At 38.8% G+C, this 20,681-nt stretch overlaps 1 protein-coding gene across 2 annotated transcripts in view; it reads left to right on the top strand.

The window, feature by feature from the left end:
* Positions 1-20,681, top strand: part of cacna1c (calcium channel, voltage-dependent, L type, alpha 1C subunit) — a 687,918-nt gene that overhangs the window by 348,423 nt on the left and 318,814 nt on the right. For both annotated transcript variants that reach the window (XM_072267751.1, XM_072267750.1), the window contains exons 7-8: positions 8,643-8,839; positions 13,414-13,517. In XM_072267751.1, coding sequence (XP_072123852.1) covers positions 8,643-8,839; positions 13,414-13,517 — 301 coding nt within the window. The remainder of the gene's footprint in view (positions 1-8,642; positions 8,840-13,413; positions 13,518-20,681) is intronic.

Below are 20,681 nucleotides of genomic sequence, written 5' to 3'. Positions count from 1 at the left end.
AGACAAATAAACTCTTCGCAGGCTTCCAGCTGGGTACAAGTATCAATTTCAATGACAAGCTTTGCCATCTTCATCAGGGATGAAGTTCTTGTGATATCGTCAGTGATACAGCAGTGGGAGCAGTAACATTCTAAGGAAATGCACAACAATAATTTCTTCAAAGACTGTAGAAAACTTATTTTGTTCTTTTTGGTCCAATGGCTACAAGGATAGGTCCACAATATTTTTCAAGCAACTCTGAAGTGTTATTTTGAGCTGAAAACAAGGACCGCAGATGTGTTTGAAAGGAAGCTTCTTTAATCATGTATAATTAACTAACCATTTAATATAGTTATTAGTGTACAGTTGTAAATGTCTTTACAAATCAAGAATTTCCTCATCTCTACTCCACTGTTTTTGCTGGTAAAGTCCTCAAGAAATTTAGAACAGTGCTTTGCCGATGTCAACAATACACAGCACAAGAGGTAAAAATATACATGTCACTAGGAATCTTCATGGACTCTATTGCCTTTCCAGTTTGAACCAGGATAAAAACAAATACAATGTAGTTTGGACCAAGAATCAAATGTTCTTTTCATTGCATCATGGTGTAATGAAAGCCTTTGAGATATTTTGCTATCTGAGTTCCATTTAAAATACTCTTCAAACTGTTTCTCCTCCAGTAATCAAAGAACCTTGTGTGATGTACCGGATTGTGTGTATTTCCAAAGTTATTTAGTACACTGTTTGTTCAGGGAGTTTGGTAAGTAACAATAAGCAATATGTCCAAATGTTGTCTTGAGCGTATGAGCCTCAGCGTTGTCTGTGTAATCAGTAGGCTTCTTTCTAATATCAACATTTTATCATTGTTTACAAAATACATGATATGCAATCAACAAATGTCATTTATAATGGAAGGAAATCAATGAATCAAATTTTATGGATGGCTTATCTCGTTTCCTGTGTCTGAAATATATTTTAAAAAGTCTTTACTGCGTACAATTTTCCCATAATTATTCTGGAAGCTGATTGGATTAATCATTGTAGTTGCATTTTCCCCTATCCTACCTGCCTGAGACAACATTAAAATTAACATTTAACATTAAATTAATATTTGTTAAGGTAAATTATTTGAGATTGGATTAAAATTATAAAGGACTTTTTTCTATATATAGTTGTTAATCAATTTCTGAGCTCCTCATACTTACTGCAAACTTGTGACATTTTTTTAAGGAAAATTATAAATTAATTTTTTTCTGTTTTCTGCATTTTGACCTCCTTTACTAAAATTCTGATGTAAAATGCCTGCATAACGAAATCCTTTTAATCTCCTTTTGTATATTAAAGCAGACAGATTAAGGATTCTGATTTTTGGAATTTTATTTAGAACTACCAATGAATGTACCAACATGTAAGAGGGCATAAAAGTCTCTATAAATTTGATTAAGCTGTTGTACACATGGTATAAGCAATGATTAATATACTGTACACATTGCAGTATGTACAAGTTTGAAATTTTATGAAGTTAAATATTTTAATGCCCTTCAGCTTATAAAATGCAGTTTGATGGTGTTCAAGAAGGTAAATATAAAATGTGGCAATTATAATATGCCTTATTGAGCCACATACTTAAAAAAAGTTAGAGACCTGGGAAATCATAGTCACAGAATATAACAGTATGGAAACAGTCCCTTTGGTTTAACCTGTCCCTGCTAACCAAGTTGTCTTTAACCAGACCCACTTGCCTGCATTTGACCCATATCCCTCTGGTTTATATCCCTGTACACGTCTAAATATTTTTTAAACATTATAATTGCATCTGCCTCAATCACTCAGACCCCCACCTTTACATTTTTCCCCTCTCACGTTAAACCTACGTCCTTTAGTTTTACACTCACCTTCCTGTGAGGTGAAAAAATTCTCTGACCATTCACCTTTTCTATGCCCCTCATAATTCTAAATATCTCCCTAGGACCTCAGCCTCCTTCACTCCAGAGAAAACAGCCTCAGCCTATTCAGACTCCCCTGATAAGCTGTCCATGCTTATAAATAATTTCTGCACCCTTTCCAACTTAATGACATCCTTCATACTGCTAGCTTGTACACAATACTCCTCGGTCTGGTTGTCAGAAGTCTTGTACAGATGTAACATGAGGTCCCAAATCATGCACTGATCAATGTAGGACAAATATTGCCAAAAACCACTCTCACTATTCTGTCCAACTTCATTGTCATTTTCAGAGAACCATATAGATCACTCTGTCCTACAACACACTTCAAGTTACTGCCATTTACTGTTTAAGTCCTGCCCTGGTTTAACTTCCCTAAATGCGACACTTTGAATCTTTGCAATTGACCAAGTTAAATTTCATCTGCCATTCTCTGATTCGGTTTCCAGTTGATTTAGTTCCTGTTATAATCTAGAACAACCACCTTCGCTATCAATTATTTTACTAATTTTTGGTGTCATCTGAAAATGTACTAACCATGTAACCCTCATTCTTATTCAAATCCTTAATACAGATGACAAACGAGGGGACTCAGTGACCACTGGTCAGACAGGCTTCCAATCTGAAAAACTTCCAATAATAACTTCCATCTCCTTTTACCAAGCCACTTTTGAATGTAATTAGCTATCTCTCCATGGAGTCCATTTTAATTTAATAACCAGGGCCAGCCTACTGTGTGGAATCTGGTCAAAGCCCCTGCTTATGAAAATGTAGACATCATCTGCCACTCTGCCCTTGATTGTCCTCTTGCTCAACTCTTCAACAGATATTTATCTCCTTTCAGCAAATTCTTTAGGTTCGTTTACAATTCTTTTGGATGTTCTTAAACTGGTCACAAAACTGAAAACCTAGTTACCAAGGTAAATGGATGTCTCTGCAATTTCATTAAATGCAAATGTGTGGAATTGTGATAGATAGTAATAATGCCTTAGTAGTAATATTCCTCTTCTGAACGTAATCTGATAAGCACAGCTATCCACATTTGCCTGTTAACTTCAGATTCCTTGATGCCTTTTTGTTTCTTGATTTTTTTTATCAATCATTTTTGTCAGGGTGTGTGGCATAAAGCTTACAAAAGGTTCAAAAAACTAGGTAATCATAGAAATCTAGAAGATTATAAGGCCAGCAGGAAGGAGCTTAAGAATGAAATTAGGCGAGCCAGAAGGGACCATGAGAAGGCTTTGGCGGACAGAATTAAGGAAAATCCCAAGGCATGCTACAAGTATGTGAAGAGCAAGAGGATAAGGCGTGAGAGAATAGGACCAATCAAGTGTGACAGTGGAAAAGTGTGTATGGGTCCGGAGGAGATGGCAGAGGTACTTAATGAATACTTTGCTTCAGTATTCACTGCAGAAAAGGATCCTGGTGATTGTAGGGATAACTTACAGTGGACTGAAAGCTTGAGCATGTAGATAATAAGAAAGAGGATGTGCTGGAGTTTTTAGAAAAGCATCAAGTCGGTTAAGTCACTGGGACCGGACAAGATGTACCCCAGGCTACTGTGGGAGGCGAGGGAGGAGATTGCAGAACTTCTGGCGATGACCTTTGCATCATCAATGAGGATGGGAGAGGTTCCAGAGGATTGGAGGGTTGCGGATGTTGTTCCCTTATTCAAGAAAGGGAGTAGAGATAGCCCAGTATATTATAGACCAGTGTGAGTCTTACTTCAATGGTTGGTAATTTGATGGAGAAGATCCTGAGAGGCAGGGTTTATGAACATTTGAAGAGGCATAATATGATAAGGAATAGTCAGCATAGCTTTGTCAAAGGCAGGTCATGCCTTATGAGCCAGATTAAATTTTCTGAGGCTGTGACTAAACACATTGAAGGTAGAGTAGTAGATGTAGTGTATATGGATTTCAGCAAGGCATTTGATAAGGTACCCCATGCAAGGCTTATTGAGAAAGTAAGGAGGCATTGGATCCAAGGGGACATTGCTTTGTGGATCCAGAACTGGCTTCCCCACAGAAGGCAAAGAGTGGTTGTAGATGTGTCATATTCTGCATGGAGGTCAGTGACCAGTGGCGTGCCTCAGGGATCTGTTCTGGGACTCCTACTCGTTGTGATTTGTATAAATGACCTGGATGAGGTAGTGGATGGATGGGTTAGTAAATCTACTGACGACACAAAGGTTGGGGGAGCTGTGGATAGTGTAGAGGGCTGTCAGGGTTTGCAGTGGGACATTGATAGGATGCAAAACTGGGCTGAGAAGTGGCAGATGGGGTTCCAACCAAATAAGTGTGAGGTGGTTCATTTTGGTAGGTCAAATATGATGGCAGAATATAGTATTAATGGGAAGACTCTTGGCAGTGGGGAGGATCAGAGGGATCTTGGGGTCCGAGTCCATAGGACACTCAAAGCTGCTGCACAGGTTGACTCTGTGGTTAAGAAGGCGTACAGTGCATTGGCCTTCATCAATCGTCAGATTGACTTTAGGAGTCAAGAGGTAATGTTGCAGCTATATAGGACCCTGGTCAGACCCCACTTGGAGTACTGTGCTCAGTTCTGGTCGCCTCACTACAGGAAGGACGTGGAAACCATAGAAATGGTGCAGAGGAGATTTACAAGGATGTTGCCTGGATTGGGGAGCATGCCTTATGAGAATAGGTTGAGCGAACTCGACCTTTTCTCCTTGGAGCGACGGAGGATGAGAGATGACCTGATAGAGGTGTATAAGATGATGAGAGGCATTGATCATGTGGATAGTCAGAGGCTTTTTCCCGGGGCTGAAATGGCTAGCACACGAGGGCACAGTTTTAAGGTGCTTGGAAACAGGTACAGAGGAGGTGTCAGGACTAAGCTTTTTACGCAGGGAGTAGTGAGTGCATGGAATGTGCTGCCAGTGACTGTGGTGGAGGCAGGTACAATATGGTCTTGTAAGAGACTCCTGGATAGGTACATGGAGCTTAGAAAAATAGAGGGCTATTGGTAACCCTATGTAATTTCTAAGGTAAGGACATGTTCGGCACAGCTTTGTGGGCCGAAGGGCCTGTATTGTGCTGTAGGTTTTCTATGTTTCTGTATGCCAAAATTCAGAGAGGTTTCTCATATTTATTACTAAACCTGAAACTGAAAAATATATTAAACTTTTGAAGAGTCTGTACTGGTGCACAGTTCTGTTGAACCTCGACTTTTCCTCTATTTCGATGAACCAGCAATTTTATGTAGAACTTATTCTGATCAAAAGAGTAACCAAATAAAGAAGGACTTCCTTCTCTTTCCAGTTTTGGAGTGGTGGAATTATGAACCCAAGGAAATTCTAAGTAACCAAGATTTCTGTCAAAGAGCATTTTGTTGCAATTTAGAGTAAACAGGTACAGAATAAAACTTAACATAACGATGACAAAGATTCTAATGTATACATTGGGATTAGTGTAGCACATTAAAAAAATGACCAACTAAAGTTGCAACCAAACTGGGTGCTGCACATAGATATCTGAACATGTGCTGCCCAATCCCCCTCTATCATGACCATGACCAGGCCCAAGTTACTAGCTATAGCCTGTTCTTTTATTCCGAAGAGAAACCATTTCTAAGTCTTTTCTCATTTAGAAAATTCATCCAGGCACTACCTTTTGTCAGTCATCAATGCAACCACCATGCTGAATGAGACACATATGTCATTCCTCATTCTTTAGAGACATTGCAGAGGAATTTGTTCCATGGTGTCCCCAGGAATGCCTGATGATAGGTGCATCTGGCAAATCGTATTGTATTACCTCGGAAATTTGCAAGATAAGTAAAATACATACATCTTTTGGCCTGTGTTTACCCTGTGCCTCCCCCCTCCCCATCTCCCACAGAAAAAGCAGCCCCATCCCCAAGTAGTTTCTGACCCGCTCCCCATCTCTTATTTATTTGTTTTCTCTCTCTTTCCCTCTCACAATAACTCCTTGCCTGTTTTCCATCTTCCTCTGGTGCTCCACTCCTCCTTTCTTTCTTCCAAGGCCTTCTGTCCCATGATAGTCTCCCTTCTCCAGCCTTGTATCCCTTTTGCTAATCAACTTCCCAGCTCTAGGCTCCATCCCTCCCCCTCCTGTCTTCTCCGATCATTTCGGGTCTCCCCCTCCCCCTCCCACTTTCAAATCTCTTACTATCTCTTTTTTCCGTTCGCCCTGACGAAGGGCCTCGACCGGAAACATCGACTGTACTTCTTCCTTTCGATGCTGCCTGGCCTGCTGCGTTCCACCAGCATTTTGTGTGTGTTGCTTGAATTTCCAGCATCTGCAGATTTTCTCATGTTTGCCCCACATAACTTGCTCACCAAGCCCTGGTGAATTTTCTGGCCTTGGTTTTATTTGAAAGGAAGCTGAATCTGTTCTTAAATGGGCAAATGAAATTCAGTAAATAGTGAATCATTTACCAAGTTCATGCCTGATTATAATATGAATTTAACTACTTAATATGCTGTACTTGCTGTAATGGATTTACTTATTTATTTTTTCCATATTACATGTATTGCATTGAACTGCTGCTGCTAAGTTAACAAATTTCATGACATATGTTGATGATATTAAATCTGATTCTGAATACGTATTACCTATTATCATTCAAGGTTATGTAAATTTTAGCTTTAAATACTATGAGAAGTTAGTCAACAGTAGTCACAACACATGATGACAATAGTTAGAGAAAAGCATTGTGCAAAAATGTTATCTTTTTGCTGCACAGGCTGGCAGTGCTGTATTATTAAGCATACCAAAACACATTCTTAACTTGACCAGCAACAATCTCTCATTATTGGGTGCCACAATAGTGTAGCGAATAGTGCAACACTATCACTGCTTGGGGTGTCAGAGTTTGTAAGGAGTCTCTGTACATCCTCCCTGTGGAATGTGTGGGTTTTTCCCAGGTGCTTTGGTTTCCTCCCATGGTCTGAAGATGTAACGTGTAGGTTAACTGGTCATCGTAAGTTGTCCCAGCATTGGGCTCGGGTTAAATTGGAGCTGTCGAGGGTTGCTCTGCAATCAGGCTTGAAGGGCCTATTATGCTCTGTATCTCTAGAAGTTATAAAATTCACCCACATACACCTCCCACAATGTGAATATGATCCCTAGTCCAAATTTAACTGGCACATGCATATACGGAAGTGAAGCAATTTAAAATAGAAATGAAGAGCTGGGAATTCAAATGACGTTTTAATTTGAAGGTTTTGAGAGCAGTGTTCTTAGTGGCTGGTTACAGGGCTGGATAGAGTAAAATAATTTGCTCAACCTTAGTTCGACAAACTATTTTCTCCATTCTGCATGGAAGTGTTACATCATTACCCAAATCAGCAAGTCTTTTGGGAGGTTTGCTAATATACTTTATTCAGTCACCTGAAGATGGAATAATGCAACTAATTTTCTTTATATTTTGCAACTTGTTTGTCCATAGAAACAATATTTTGAAAATAAGGCATAGTTTACCTGAAATAAATTCAAGATGCTAAATATTTTCATGTACTATAGTTTCCTGCTTGTGTGCAGCAATGGAAATTCACCATCCTTTTAAACTGCAGCGTGCGTATCCTTTCAAGGTTGAATTGTATAATCCCATGCCCAGTGCATGTTTATGTCTGAGGTATAGAGAACGCAGTGGTGATGTCAAAGAAAGTTGTCTATCTTGTCAAATTTGGCTGCAAGTATACTGTCAATATCCAAAGTGTACAGTATGTACTGGAACTGAAACCTGAATAGCTTTTAAAAAGGATACTTCATAGCTTGCTTGCACATTAGGATTTCAACAAGCTTTTTCTTTCCCTATACTACCAAGACTGTCAATTTTTCCACTTCATTCAAGAAAATATGTGCAGGTGCTGCACGGAGTCTGAATAACCCTTGACACTTGAAAAATAGAACTGGTGTATGTGCCTGCAGCAAAAGCAAATCAAGGAAACACTGGCTGACGCGTGGAAAGCTGGGCATAGTGCAGTGACACGGCTAGTAGAGCAGCTGCCACACAGCACTAGAGACCCAGGTTCAGTACTGACCTTGGGTGTGTGGAGGTTGCAAGTTCTCCTAGTCACTGTGGCCCATTGAGCCTGCTCTGCCATTCGATCATGGCCGATTGATTTTTCCCTCCCGACCCCATTCTCCTGCCTTCTCCCTGTAACCTTCAATGACTCACTAATCGGGAACCTGTCACATGGCGGTTTCCTCCAGGTATTCCAGTTTCTGCGCACGTCCCAAAGAAGAGCAGTTTGGTGGAGGAGTGGTAGAATCTGAGGTTGAGGAGTTGATGAGAAAAGGAGGGTTAATTTAGGATTAATGTAAATAGGGGTTGAAGATCAGACCAGATTCAGTACACTGAAGGACCTGTTGCCATGTTGTGTTGATCTGAATCTGTGCTGCATGAGGAACTATTTGTCACTCCATGAGTGGATGGTGATATAGGAATTAAATTTTAAAACCGGTATTTAACATTTTGTTTATTTTCACCATGAGTGATATGTCAGGAGAGAAAAAAATTATCCCTTGTAGTGATATTATTGTAGTATTCAACCTAACCTGCTGAGTATTTCCAATTTTTTTCTATTTTTATTTGAAATTAAATTGTATGCGGACCTCAGATTAATACAGGGACATTTCATCAGGGCTTACTAAAGGTAACTATTAATTCAGATACACTGAAGCTGGTGCCTATTGTTAACCTATTGTCTTGTTAAATTTTCAGAAATAAATGCGGACGATGAGCCTGCACCCTGCAGCTTAAATGTCGGACACGGCCGTCGCTGTTCAAATGAAACTTTCTGCAAAAGTGGATGGATCGGCCCTAATGATGGAATTACTAATTTCGATAATTTTGCCTTTGCTATGTTAACCGTCTTTCAGTGCATCACCATGGAGGGCTGGACTGATGTGTTATACTGGGTACGTACTACAACAGAAACTAAACAAAGAAAAAGCACTGAGAGTTGGGCCAAGAGCAGTGAATTTAATACTTTGTGGAGAGCCAACTTAACAGACTAAAGTGACTGCAATTTTGTCATTTGTTTTACCATGAAACATTGCTTAATGCATGCAGAGTTTATTAAGGATGTAAATTAAAATGTAGGTAGGTATAGGTTCAGACTATGTCGTGCTTTAATTATAAGTGTGCATCATTTAGAAAAAGCACATTTAGAACTGAAAAATATATAATATCATAAGGCATATTTTAATTACATTGGTACACTTGTATTCAAATTAGATTTAAAGTTACAGGGTTCTATTAACTCACAGCTTCATTTTTCTTGTGCTTTTTTTGTACAATTCTTGTTTCTAGTCCCCCTTTTCCAATCTATCTTATTATTTATTAACTTTTTTTAATACCCAACTCTCAGTTTTTATATCTCTATTGACTTGACTATTTTCTTGTACTGTCTTGTATTGAAATTCAGTTGTCATTACCCAGTTATAATTTATTCCTTACTGTTTGACTGTTTGTTTTCCTGGTTCCTGATGCTTTTTCCCCTTTGTCTCTGGGAGCTGCTGTGTATTGGCTATCTCTGCTATTCTGTGCTTCTAATAGGCACTCTTTTATTCAGTGCAATATTTCTTTTAGATTTAGTCCTTTCAATAAAATTACTTTTCACTTGAACTTTTCCAAAGAACATTGAGTGGAAGAAGGAAGGCAGCAGGCTGAAAGCTTATGTTAATAAGTTGCATTCTTTCAAATATTGGAATTTTTGGGAATAGAAAGTGGGAATGAAAATAATAAAAATTGAGGGTTGTTTAAGAATACAGCTGGAAACTTGGTTAGAGCAGTGGTAAATGTAATGTAATGCATTTTGGGAAGTCAAGTTCTGATCAGCAATACGGGGTAAAAAGCAGGGTTGATCTACAGATATATCTTGGGGTTTAAGTTCATAGCTCCCTAAAAACAGGGTGGAAAACAGGAGTCTAGAATTAGAGGGCATAGGTTTAAGATGAGCAGGAGAAATGTAAAGGGGATCTGAGGAACAAATTAAAGCTTCAAGTTGCAGAAAAATACTGCCCATTCTGACTATGGTGCCCATCTGGCTAGTCCCAATTTCCTGTGTTCAACCCATATCTCTCTAAACCCCACCCCTCCCATAGGCAGTAATTATCCAAGTGCTGCTTAAATGATACTATTTTATCTGCCTCAACCTCTTCCTCTGGCAGCTCATTCTATATACCCAGCACTTTCAGTGTGGAAAAAGTTGCCCCTTGGGCCCTGTTAAACCCTTTGTTCCTCACCCTAAACCTACGTTTTTTACTCCCCTACCCTGGGGATGACTCTTACAATCAACCTTACCTATGCCTCTCTTTACTATTATAAGGTTGCTTCTCACTCTCTGTCGTTCCCAATAAAAACCTAGCTTGGCTAACCTCTCAGTATAACTCAGGTCCTCTAGTCTGGCAACATCCTTATAGATCTTTTCCGCACTTTTTCCAGTTTAGCCATGTCTTTTCTATAATGGACCAAAACTCCACACTGCTTTGGTTACCCTGACTGGGTAACTGGATAGTTGACAGATAGAGCAGACTCAATGGGCCAAAGAGCCTGTTTCTGTGCTGTGAGTCTTTATGTATGTAAACTTAAGATTCAAATTGAATGCCATTTGAACAACTTTTAAGTGTTCAGATTGGTTAACCAAAAGGCAAAAGAATACAAACAATCTATTCTGAGATAATAGAATTTATTTTTGTTTGTAGGTTTCAATGTATTCATTCCTTGTTTAATTTTCTTACAGTTATAATCAAAACATAGTTACTCAGTTTGAAATTTAATCAGACTTAGTAAGCATTATAAAAGGATTTAAATGAAAATAAAACTTGCCTTGCATCTGTAGAAATTTAGTAGTTCAGATGCTTATTTCACAAGATGTTTATTCTTTGAGGGAAGAAAATATGGGGCTGCACTATTCAGAATGAGCGATATATTAATCTGACAAAAACATAAACATAACTATTGAGAGTAGCATATTTAAATGGAAATGAATAATTGAAATACTGAACTGAGCTAAAATTTTCATTTTTCTATATTTGGTAAGAAAAAGCTGATGTGATGAAGCAGTGCATTTGGTTTGAATGTGCTATGCCACCATCCAAAATGTGAGAGTCTATTCTTTCTTTTCATGGGGAGTTGCTGTGTGTGGCTAGGCAAATCCCCTGAAGCGGAGATCTGGGTTCAAGTTCTTTTGAAACTTGAATTAAAAATGAAAATTCACTGCATTGTTGGTAGTGCCATCTTTCAATAAGGCATTAAACTAAAACTCCTTCCAGTCCCTCAGATTATTGTGAAAAAAATTCCATGACAATACTTCGAACAGTGAATAGATGTTCCCCGTGTCCTTATCAGTGTTTATTTCACCATCAACATCATAATAAATATTTTATTATTGTTGTAAGACTTGAGTGAGTTTACTGTGCACAATTCCTTGCTGTGTTTCCTATATTAAGTTGATGATTAAAAAAATATGTTGACTATAAAGTACTCTGGGTTATCGCAAACAGCACAAAAATGTATATAACACAATTTTCTTTGAAGGAGCACAAATTCCTTACACCTCTTTTTCTAAATATTAGCATTATCTATTAATATTTTGGTAACTTTTAGGATTCCAAATCAAGCTAAGCTTGATTCTCAATATTTAATTTTTATTCTTTGGTCACTTCTGTGTGTATTCTAGTAGGTGTCTTTGTAAAGTTAGAAATAATCATTGTTTTTCTTTTAAGTTTTTCTCACCTGAGGATTCTCAAAACCAATAGTAGTTGACCTCTAATTTAGTTTAGTCCAGCAATCAACCTAAAAGCATCTATATCATTCATTGTCTCAAAAATCATTTGTATGGCTACTGAGCATTAACTATTCATCTGCATTAGTAGTTAAAACCTTATTTTACCGAGTCTCCACAACCACCCCCACAGAATCCCAGACTTTGTTCCTTCTCCAGAATCACATTCAGCACAAGGTCTCGCATCATTCAGCATCGAGATGTGCCGGTTGATCTCAATGTTATCTGGGTCAGAAATGGTAGATGCTGTCTATCCCAGCCCACAGACTGAGATTTCATCTCCAAGGGGATGTGATTGAAGTGCACATGGGGCAGTCAAAAGCTTGGATTATCAGAGCAATTCTCCATCAACCCAATCATTATCCATTGAGAGAAGATGGGAAAGTATCGGTTGCTCCCGTGCTATTAATCATGTTGAATAAGCTTTGAGCCAATTTGCTTTTATGTCTGCCAGGCTTTTGTTGTGCTCTATATTCATAAGATAAGAAAATAGTAGTAAGTCATTCAGCCTTTCAGGACTGCCTTGTCATTCAATATTATGATGGCAGATCAATGCTGACCTCGACTCTACCGCCATTTCCCCCATTGACCTCAGTTCCTCAATCTTACATATATTTCTCTGTCTCCTCTTTAAATATATCTAATGATCTGGTCTCCACCACCCTCGGGCTACAGAATTCCAGAGATTCACTACCTTTTGTGAGAAGAAATTTCCATGTAAATCAGTTGTAAACGACTGGCCCCTTATTCATAACTCTCCCACAAGTGAAAATATCTCGGCATCTACCCTATCAAGCCCCTTGGCATCTTATTTGTTTGAAGTAGGTGACCCCTCATTCTTCTGCGGTCCAAAAGATAAAGCCCCAAAGTATCATGATTTTGTGCAAGTACAGATATTTTATAAAATAAGCTGGTTCCTTAAATGTAGTACTCATTAGTTTACTGATGAAAAAGGTAGTTTATGGATGCTTATGTATTCATGACTTTTTGGGTATTATCAATTTTTTGAAAAATATATATAAATGACCAGCTTGTATCATTGTTCGATGCTTCACTTTCTTTAAAAATATAACATTGTGGTAGGTATTTACATTCTTCAAAGTGTTTTGGAACTTTTTCCATAAAGAAGCTCAGTAAATAATTATAGTACTGTATTTACCCAGCCTTGTATTCAAGTGTTGATTTTTTTACAGCAGCATTTGTGAACTAACAAATATAAAAATAGAACATGAATATGAAAAATTTCACAATTACCACGATGTTAAATTGCCACTCACTTGGAATGGTGAAAATAATAAACTAAGATTTTGGTTCAGCAGGGAATAGAGAATTATGGCCTGAGATGAGGATTCTTACAACATCTGCATGATATGGTCTGAGTTTCACATTGCTCCACCATACTAACATTGTTATTTGCCTTTTGAAAGTATTTCATTATGTGAATCACATTTGATATGTTCCTTTGAGAGACAGTGTGATATCAAGAAATCTCAATAGAAATTTTATGCACAGTTGTAGGAGCTTATGTAAAATGAAAATATGAGTTGCATAGAGTAAAAAAATCTGTATTTGAAATGTGTATGTCTTTAAATCTCAATGCTTATCTAAAGACATATCTGTATTCTACGAGTCAGTTATCCAATAATATATCTAGCTTTGACTTGCTAATATTCTCACTTATTTAACTTTCCTTCATCTTTTCAGATGCAGGATGCCATGGGCTATGAGTTACCTTGGGTCTATTTTGTGAGCCTGGTCATCTTTGGATCCTTTTTCGTTTTAAATCTGGTTCTTGGTGTGTTAAGTGGGTAAGCTGTAAATTTGGTATTTTCATTCTGGTCTATGCTTCCCTCCTCAATATACCTTTATTTCCTATACCCTTTTGAAATCAGGTCGCATGATATGTTTCTTTTGGTCATCAGCAAATAAAAATAATGAACGCAACCTAAACAGCTTCAGATTTCAACTGAGAAAGAAGTTATAAGTTTAAGATGGAGGCTGTCAGAGTAGTTTGTGTGCCTGGTTATATTCTTATAATTCCCCACTGGCCATTGTTGTGTGCAAATGCTGAACAAAGTCCATTCATTATTATTCCATTTTCTAGCTAGACGATACAAGAGGAAATTGGGGGCCATGGGTCTATTTTGTTACTCATTAATTAAGAATGAATTAATTTGTACTTGGTGGGTAAACAGCATTGCATTACTTTTTATGTTTATTATTTTTGATCCCTGTGTTGACTGATCTTTCATGGTTCATTTGTAATAGCATATGATGATTTACAATGCAGTGCTGGAAATAAGAAGCAACCTATGCAGTTTATTTTAACATAGAACGTAGAACAGTACACTACAGAAACAGGTCCTTCGGTCCACAACATTGTGCTGTGCCATACCAAATAAATAAGTAATCAAATTGCCAGCGAAAGTAATCCCGAATGCCTACACATTTTTCCATAGCCTTCCATTCTCCTCAGATTCATCTGCCTATCTAAATATCTCTTAAAAGTCCCTACTGTATTTGCCTCTACTCCTACCCCAGGCAGCACATTCCAGGCACCTTCATTCTGTAGATTTTTAAAAAATTTCCCCTCACATCTTTAAAATTAGCCCTTCTCACCTTAAATGTATGCCCTCTGGCATTAAACATTTCAACCTTGGTAAAACGATGCTGTCTGCCTACTCTCTCATAATCTTATGAAACTCTATCAGTTATCCTATCAGTCTCCACTGCTCCAGAGAAAACAAACTGAAATTTGCCCAACCTCTTGTTATAACACACCACCTGGATTAGAGGAGATATCCTGGTAAACCCCTTTTGCACACTCTTCAAAGCCTCAACATTCTTCTTGTAATGGGACAAACAGAACTGTATGCAATTCTACAGATGTGGCTTAACTAGAGTTTTATGAAGTTTCAACATAACTTCCTGACTTTTGAATTCAGTGCCTCAACTAAAAAAGGCAAGCATGCCATATGCCTTCTAAACCACCCCACCAACCTCTGTAGGCACTTTCAGGGAGCTATGAACTTGGACCCAGAGATCCTTGTGCTTATCAACACTGTTAAAGGTCGTGCCCTTAACAATGTACCATCTCTATACATTTGACCTATCAAGGTGCAACCCCCCACATTTAGCCAGGTTAAACTCCATCTGCCATTTTTCCACCCATATCTGCAACTGATCTATATCCTGCTGTCTTCTTTGTCGGACATCTGCACTATCCACGCACCAACAGTCTTAGCATCATCTGCTAATTTACTAACCCACATATCTACATTTTTATTCAGGTCATTTATATACATCACAAACAGTAGAGGTCCCAGTACAGATCTCTGTGGAATACCACTAATCACAGACTGCCAGCTAGAATAAGTCTCTTCCACCACCACCTTGTATTGGCAAGCCAGTCATGAATCCAAACAGCCAATCCACCATTGATCCCATGCATCTTAATCTTCTGGGTGAGCCTCTCATGAGGGACCTTGTTAAAGGCCTTACTAAAGTCCATGTAGACAACATCCACAGCTCTACCTTCACTCTAGTCACCTCGTAAAAAAACTCAATTAGGTTAGTAAGACACGACTTGCCCCTCACAAAGCCATGCTGTTCTCCCTAATTAGGCCATGGTTTTCCAAATGTTCATAAGTTCTATCTCAAAGAATCCTGTCCAGTAACTTCCCTTCCACTGACTTGAGACTCAGCAGTCGATCGTTTCCAGGATTATTCCTGATTCTCTTCGTGAACAATGGAACAACATTAGCTACTCACCTGTTGCTAGAAAGTACGCAAAGATATTGTCCAAGGCCCCAGCAATCTCTTCACTTGCCTCAATAACTGGGGGTATATCCCATCAGACCCTGGGGACTTATCCACCATAATGCTCTTTAAGAAACCCAACTCTAACACTACCTCCTACTTTGCTTTGAAATGCCATAGTATATTAATTCTCTTGGCACTGATCTCCCTATCCTCCACGTCCTTATTGCTGGTAAATACTGATGTAAAGTACTCATTAAGGACCTGATTCACATCCTTCACATCGAAGCAAATGTCCCCTCTTTATGCTTGAGTGGTCCCACCCTCTCCTTAGTTATCCTCTTGCTCCTGATGCATACATAGAACGGTTTGGGTTAATAAGGAAGTGATTCTTAACTAATTACTATTTGTTAGAAAACACTGTGACTAGAAAACCAAGTCCTGATCCAGTTTTATTATGCTAAGGCATGAACATTTCTCATCACCTTTCTTAGTTTAATTTTATGAAATAGAGCTTTGTTGATATTTCTATAAAATAGTTTTATTATGATTATATTTTATACCTGTTCTCATTGCATTAAAACAAATATATATAAATTATGGTGATACAATGGGGAATATTCTTGGTGCCATTTTTTGAAAATTGTTCTCATCTGTGTGTATATAATGTTATACCGAACAGCACAATTTATGGATTGAAGACTTGGAAATGCATGGCATTATTTCAAAATTTGCAAACAACCATTAAATAAGTTGATGGAATACATATAAATAAATTAATAAGCTTCAGGGAGAACAATACAATGAGGCAGTATACATAGGCATAGACCAGTACAGCACAGGAGAAAGCTATTTGTCCCGCAATATTGTGCTGAACCAATTAAATTGACAATCAAATGGCTAACTAGATTAATCTATTCTGTCCGTATCCTTCCATTCCATATACAACAGTTGAAATTTAACACACTATGATGATGTGAGAAAGCAAAGTACAAGCTATATAGTACAAGTTAAGATAAGTGATCAAACAACAACACCCGGATGCTTCTCTTTAAATGAGATGCAACGCTGATTAAGCAAAAGATTTAAACACTTATCTATAAATAATTGCATAGAGAATGAAAACTATAAATTTATGTTAAGCACTATTGAAAACATGATGGGCCTCTGCTGGAACATTGTTTCCCAATCTGAGCGACTCCTTTTGGGAAGGCAGACTGAGTAAAGGGAACCCAGTGGCTAAAGAATTAATGACAAGAAAGCCTATATTAATCATTTATAAACATGATTTGTAAAGAACCCAAGACATAGTGAAAGACTTCTTTAATGGAATTGACAATTTGATAAGATGATGAAAACAGATTCAATAGGTTAGATTATTAGAGGAGATAAAACTTGTAGCGTTATACAGAAATATAGGATTGTTGACTCAATGGATATAATAGCCACCTTTGCTGCACTGCTCTTTTTGTGATTGTTTTTATATGGATATATAGATTTGGATTGTGGGTGTGTTAATTTCAAAGTTTGATATACTACAAAGACTGGTGAACATTTTACTTGTGAAGAGGACTACACAAAATAGGGAAGCTTAGTCAATGGAAGATGTACCTACATGGACAAATTTAATGCAGAGTAATGTGAAGTAGTAGTATATTCAAGTGGCAACAATGGAGCAGAGATATTACTGAAGTTCAAAAACCTAGGTAATTGAAAGTTAATAAAAATTAATAAAATGAATCTGTCATCTTGAGTTGTAAGAGCAGCAGAACTGAAAATAAAAGCAGAGGGAATGCTAACATGTACAGAAATGGTAGGCTTGTCCACGTATAGAATAGTAGGCATCTTGTACAGATGAAGCATGTCGTGTGACAGGATCAAAATGAGAAATCAGGTGAGGATATTGACCTGTGTGTGTACATATAAGGTCAAACAAAACTGTATTTGATGTGTGTTTGTTTTACTCTAAAGTTCTTTGTAGTTTCCATCTTTAGAGAGGCTGCATCAACATTTAAATAAGATGATACAAAAAGATGTGAGACTTTAAATTTGAAGACTAGAAAAGATGGTGGATGTTGAGTTACTCAACATTATAAAAGCTTCTAGTATTTAATTCAGTGAAACTTGGGAGTATTTAAGATTACTACCATGCAAGAAATAAGGTTGAAATGAGAAAAAGATATTAGACCATAAGGTGCACAATCAGGCCATTCAGCCCATCGGGTCTGCTCCTCCATTCCATCATGGCTGATCTTGGATCCCATTCAACCCCATACACCTGCCTTCTCTCCATAACCTTTGATACCCTGACCAATGTCACTCTGTCTGTGGCAGAGCATTCCACAAATTCACTACTCAGGCTAAAAAATAAAATCCCCTTTAACTCTCTTCTAAAGGGTCACCCCTCAATTTTGAGGCTGTGCCCTCCAATTCTGGACACCCGTACCATAGGAAACTTCCTCTCTACATTCACCTTATCTAGTCCTTTCAACATTCGGTTGTTTTCAATAAGATCCCTCCGCATTATTCTAAATTCCAGTGAGTACAGGCCCAAAGCTGCCAAACACTCCTCATATGTTGACCACTTCATTCCTGTCAGATCACTGGTGGGTGGTAAGAGTGGACTCCCTCACCTCTGCCCCTCTGACCCTCAACACAGGTGCCCCTCAGGTCTGTGTCCTAAGCCCACTCCTTTACTTTTGGTATACCCGTGACTGTGTCACCACCCACAGCTCCAATCTACTAATTAAATTTGCTGACTATACTACATTGATTGGTCTAATCTCAAATAATAATGAGGCAGCCTACAGAGAAGAAGTCCTCACCTGACACAGTGGTGTCAAGAAAACAACCTCTCCCTCAATGTTGCAAAAACAAAGGAGCTAGTTGTAGACTCCAGGAGGAATGGAGACAGGCTAACCCCTATATACATCAATGGATCTGGGTTTGAGAGAGTGAACAGATTTAAGTACCTTGGCATACACATCACCAAGGATCTCACATAGTCTGTACGTACCAGCTCCATGGTGAAAAAAGCACAACAGCGCCTCTTTCACCTCAGACGGTTGAAGAAGTTTGGTATGGGCTCCCAAATCCTCAGAACTTTCTACAGGGGCACAATTGAGAGCACCCTGACTGGCTGCATCACTGCCTGGTATGGGAACTGTACCTCCCTCAATCGCAGGAATCTGCAGAGAGTGGTGCGGACACCCAGCGCATCTGTAGATGTGAACTTCCCACTATTCAGAACATTTACAAGGACCAGTACCGGTGTGTGAAAAGAGCCCAAATGATCACTGGGGACCCAAGTCACCCCAACCACAAACTGTTCCAGCTGCTACCATCCGGGAAATGGTAGGCCAGGACCAACAGGCTCCGGGACAGCTTCTTCCACCAAGCCATCAGACTGATTAATTCACACTAATAAATTGTATTTTTATGTTATACTGACTGTCCTGTTGTACATACTATTTATTACAAATTACTATGAGTTGCACACTGCACATTTAGACGGAGACATAACGTAAAGGTTTTTACTCCTCGTGTATGTGAAGGATGTAACTAATAAAGTCAATTCAATTCATCCTCATGAACCTCCTCTGGACTCTGTCCAATGATAGCACATCCTTTCTGAGATATGGGGCCCAAAACTGTTGACAATACTCCAAATGCAGCCTGACTAGTGTCTTATAGAGCCTCAGCATTATCTCGGTGCTTTTATATTTTATTCCCCTTGAAATAAAAGCCAACTTTGCATTTGTTGCCTTTACCACAGACTCAAACTGTAAATTAACCTTCTAGGAATCTTGCATGAGGACTCCTAAATCCCTCTGCACCTCTGATGTTTGAACCCTCTTCCCATTTAGATAATAGCCTGAAGTATTGTTCCTTTTACCAAAATGCATTATCATACATTTCCCAACACTGTATTCCATCTGCCACTTTTTTGCCCATTCTTCCAATTTGTCTCAGTCCTGCCGCAATCACATTGCTTCCTCAGCACTTCCTTCTATCTGCGTACCATCCACAAACTTTACCATAAAGCCAGCAATCACATTGCTTCCTCAACACTTCCTTCTATCTGCGTACCATCCACAAACTTTACCATAAAGCCAGCAATCACATTGCTTCCTCAGCACTTCCTTCTATCTGCGTACCATCCACAAACTTTACCATAAAGCCAGCAATCACATTGCTTCCTCAGCACTTCCTTCTATCTGCGTACCATCCACAAACTTTACCATAAAGCCAGCAATCACATTGCTTCCTCAGCACTTCCTTCTATCTGCGTACCATCCACAAACTTTACCATAAAGCCAGCAATCACATTGCTTCCTCAGCACTTCCTTCTATCTGCGTACCATCCACAAACTTTACCATAAAGCCAGCAATCACATTGCTTCCTCAGCACTTCCTTCTATCTGCGTACCATCCACAAACTTTACCATAAAGCCAGCAATCACATTGCTTCCTCAACACTTCCTTCTATCTGCGTACCATCCACAAACTTTACCATAAAGCCAGCAATCACATTGCTTCCTCAGCACTTCCTTCTATCTGCGTACCATCCACAAACTTTACCATAAAGCCAGCAATCACATTGCTTCCTCAGCACTTCCTTCTATCTGCGTACCATCCACAAACTTTACCATAAAGCCAGCAATCACATTGCTTCCTCAGCACTTCCTTCTATCTGCGTACCATCCACAAACTTTACCATAAAGCCAGCAATCACATTGCTTCCTCAGCACTTCCTTCTATCTGCGTACCATCCACAAACTTTACCATAAAGCCAGCAATCACATTGCTTCCTCAGCACTTCCTTCTATCTGCGTACCATCCACAAACTTTACCATAAAGCCAGCAATCACATTGCTTCCTCAGCACTTCCTTCTATCTGCGTACCATCCACAAACTTTACCATAAAGCCAGCAATCACATTGCTTCCTCAGCACTTCCTTCTATCTGCGTACCATCCACAAACTTTACCATAAAGCCAGCAATCACATTGCTTCCTCAGCACTTCCTTCTATCTGCGTACCATCCACAAACTTTACCATAAAGCCAGCAATCACATTGCTTCCTCAGCACTTCCTTCTATCTGCGTACCATCCACAAACTTTGCCATAAAGCCATCAATTCCTTTATCGAAATCGGTGACAAACAATGTGAAAAGTAGCGGTCCCAGTACTGACCCCTGAGGAACACCACTA

The sequence above is a fragment of the Mobula birostris genome, chromosome 9, assembly GCF_030028105.1.
Source record: "Mobula birostris isolate sMobBir1 chromosome 9, sMobBir1.hap1, whole genome shotgun sequence".
Classification (NCBI taxonomy): domain Eukaryota; kingdom Metazoa; phylum Chordata; class Chondrichthyes; order Myliobatiformes; family Myliobatidae; genus Mobula; species Mobula birostris.
This window is presented reverse-complemented; position numbering and strand designations above follow the sequence as displayed.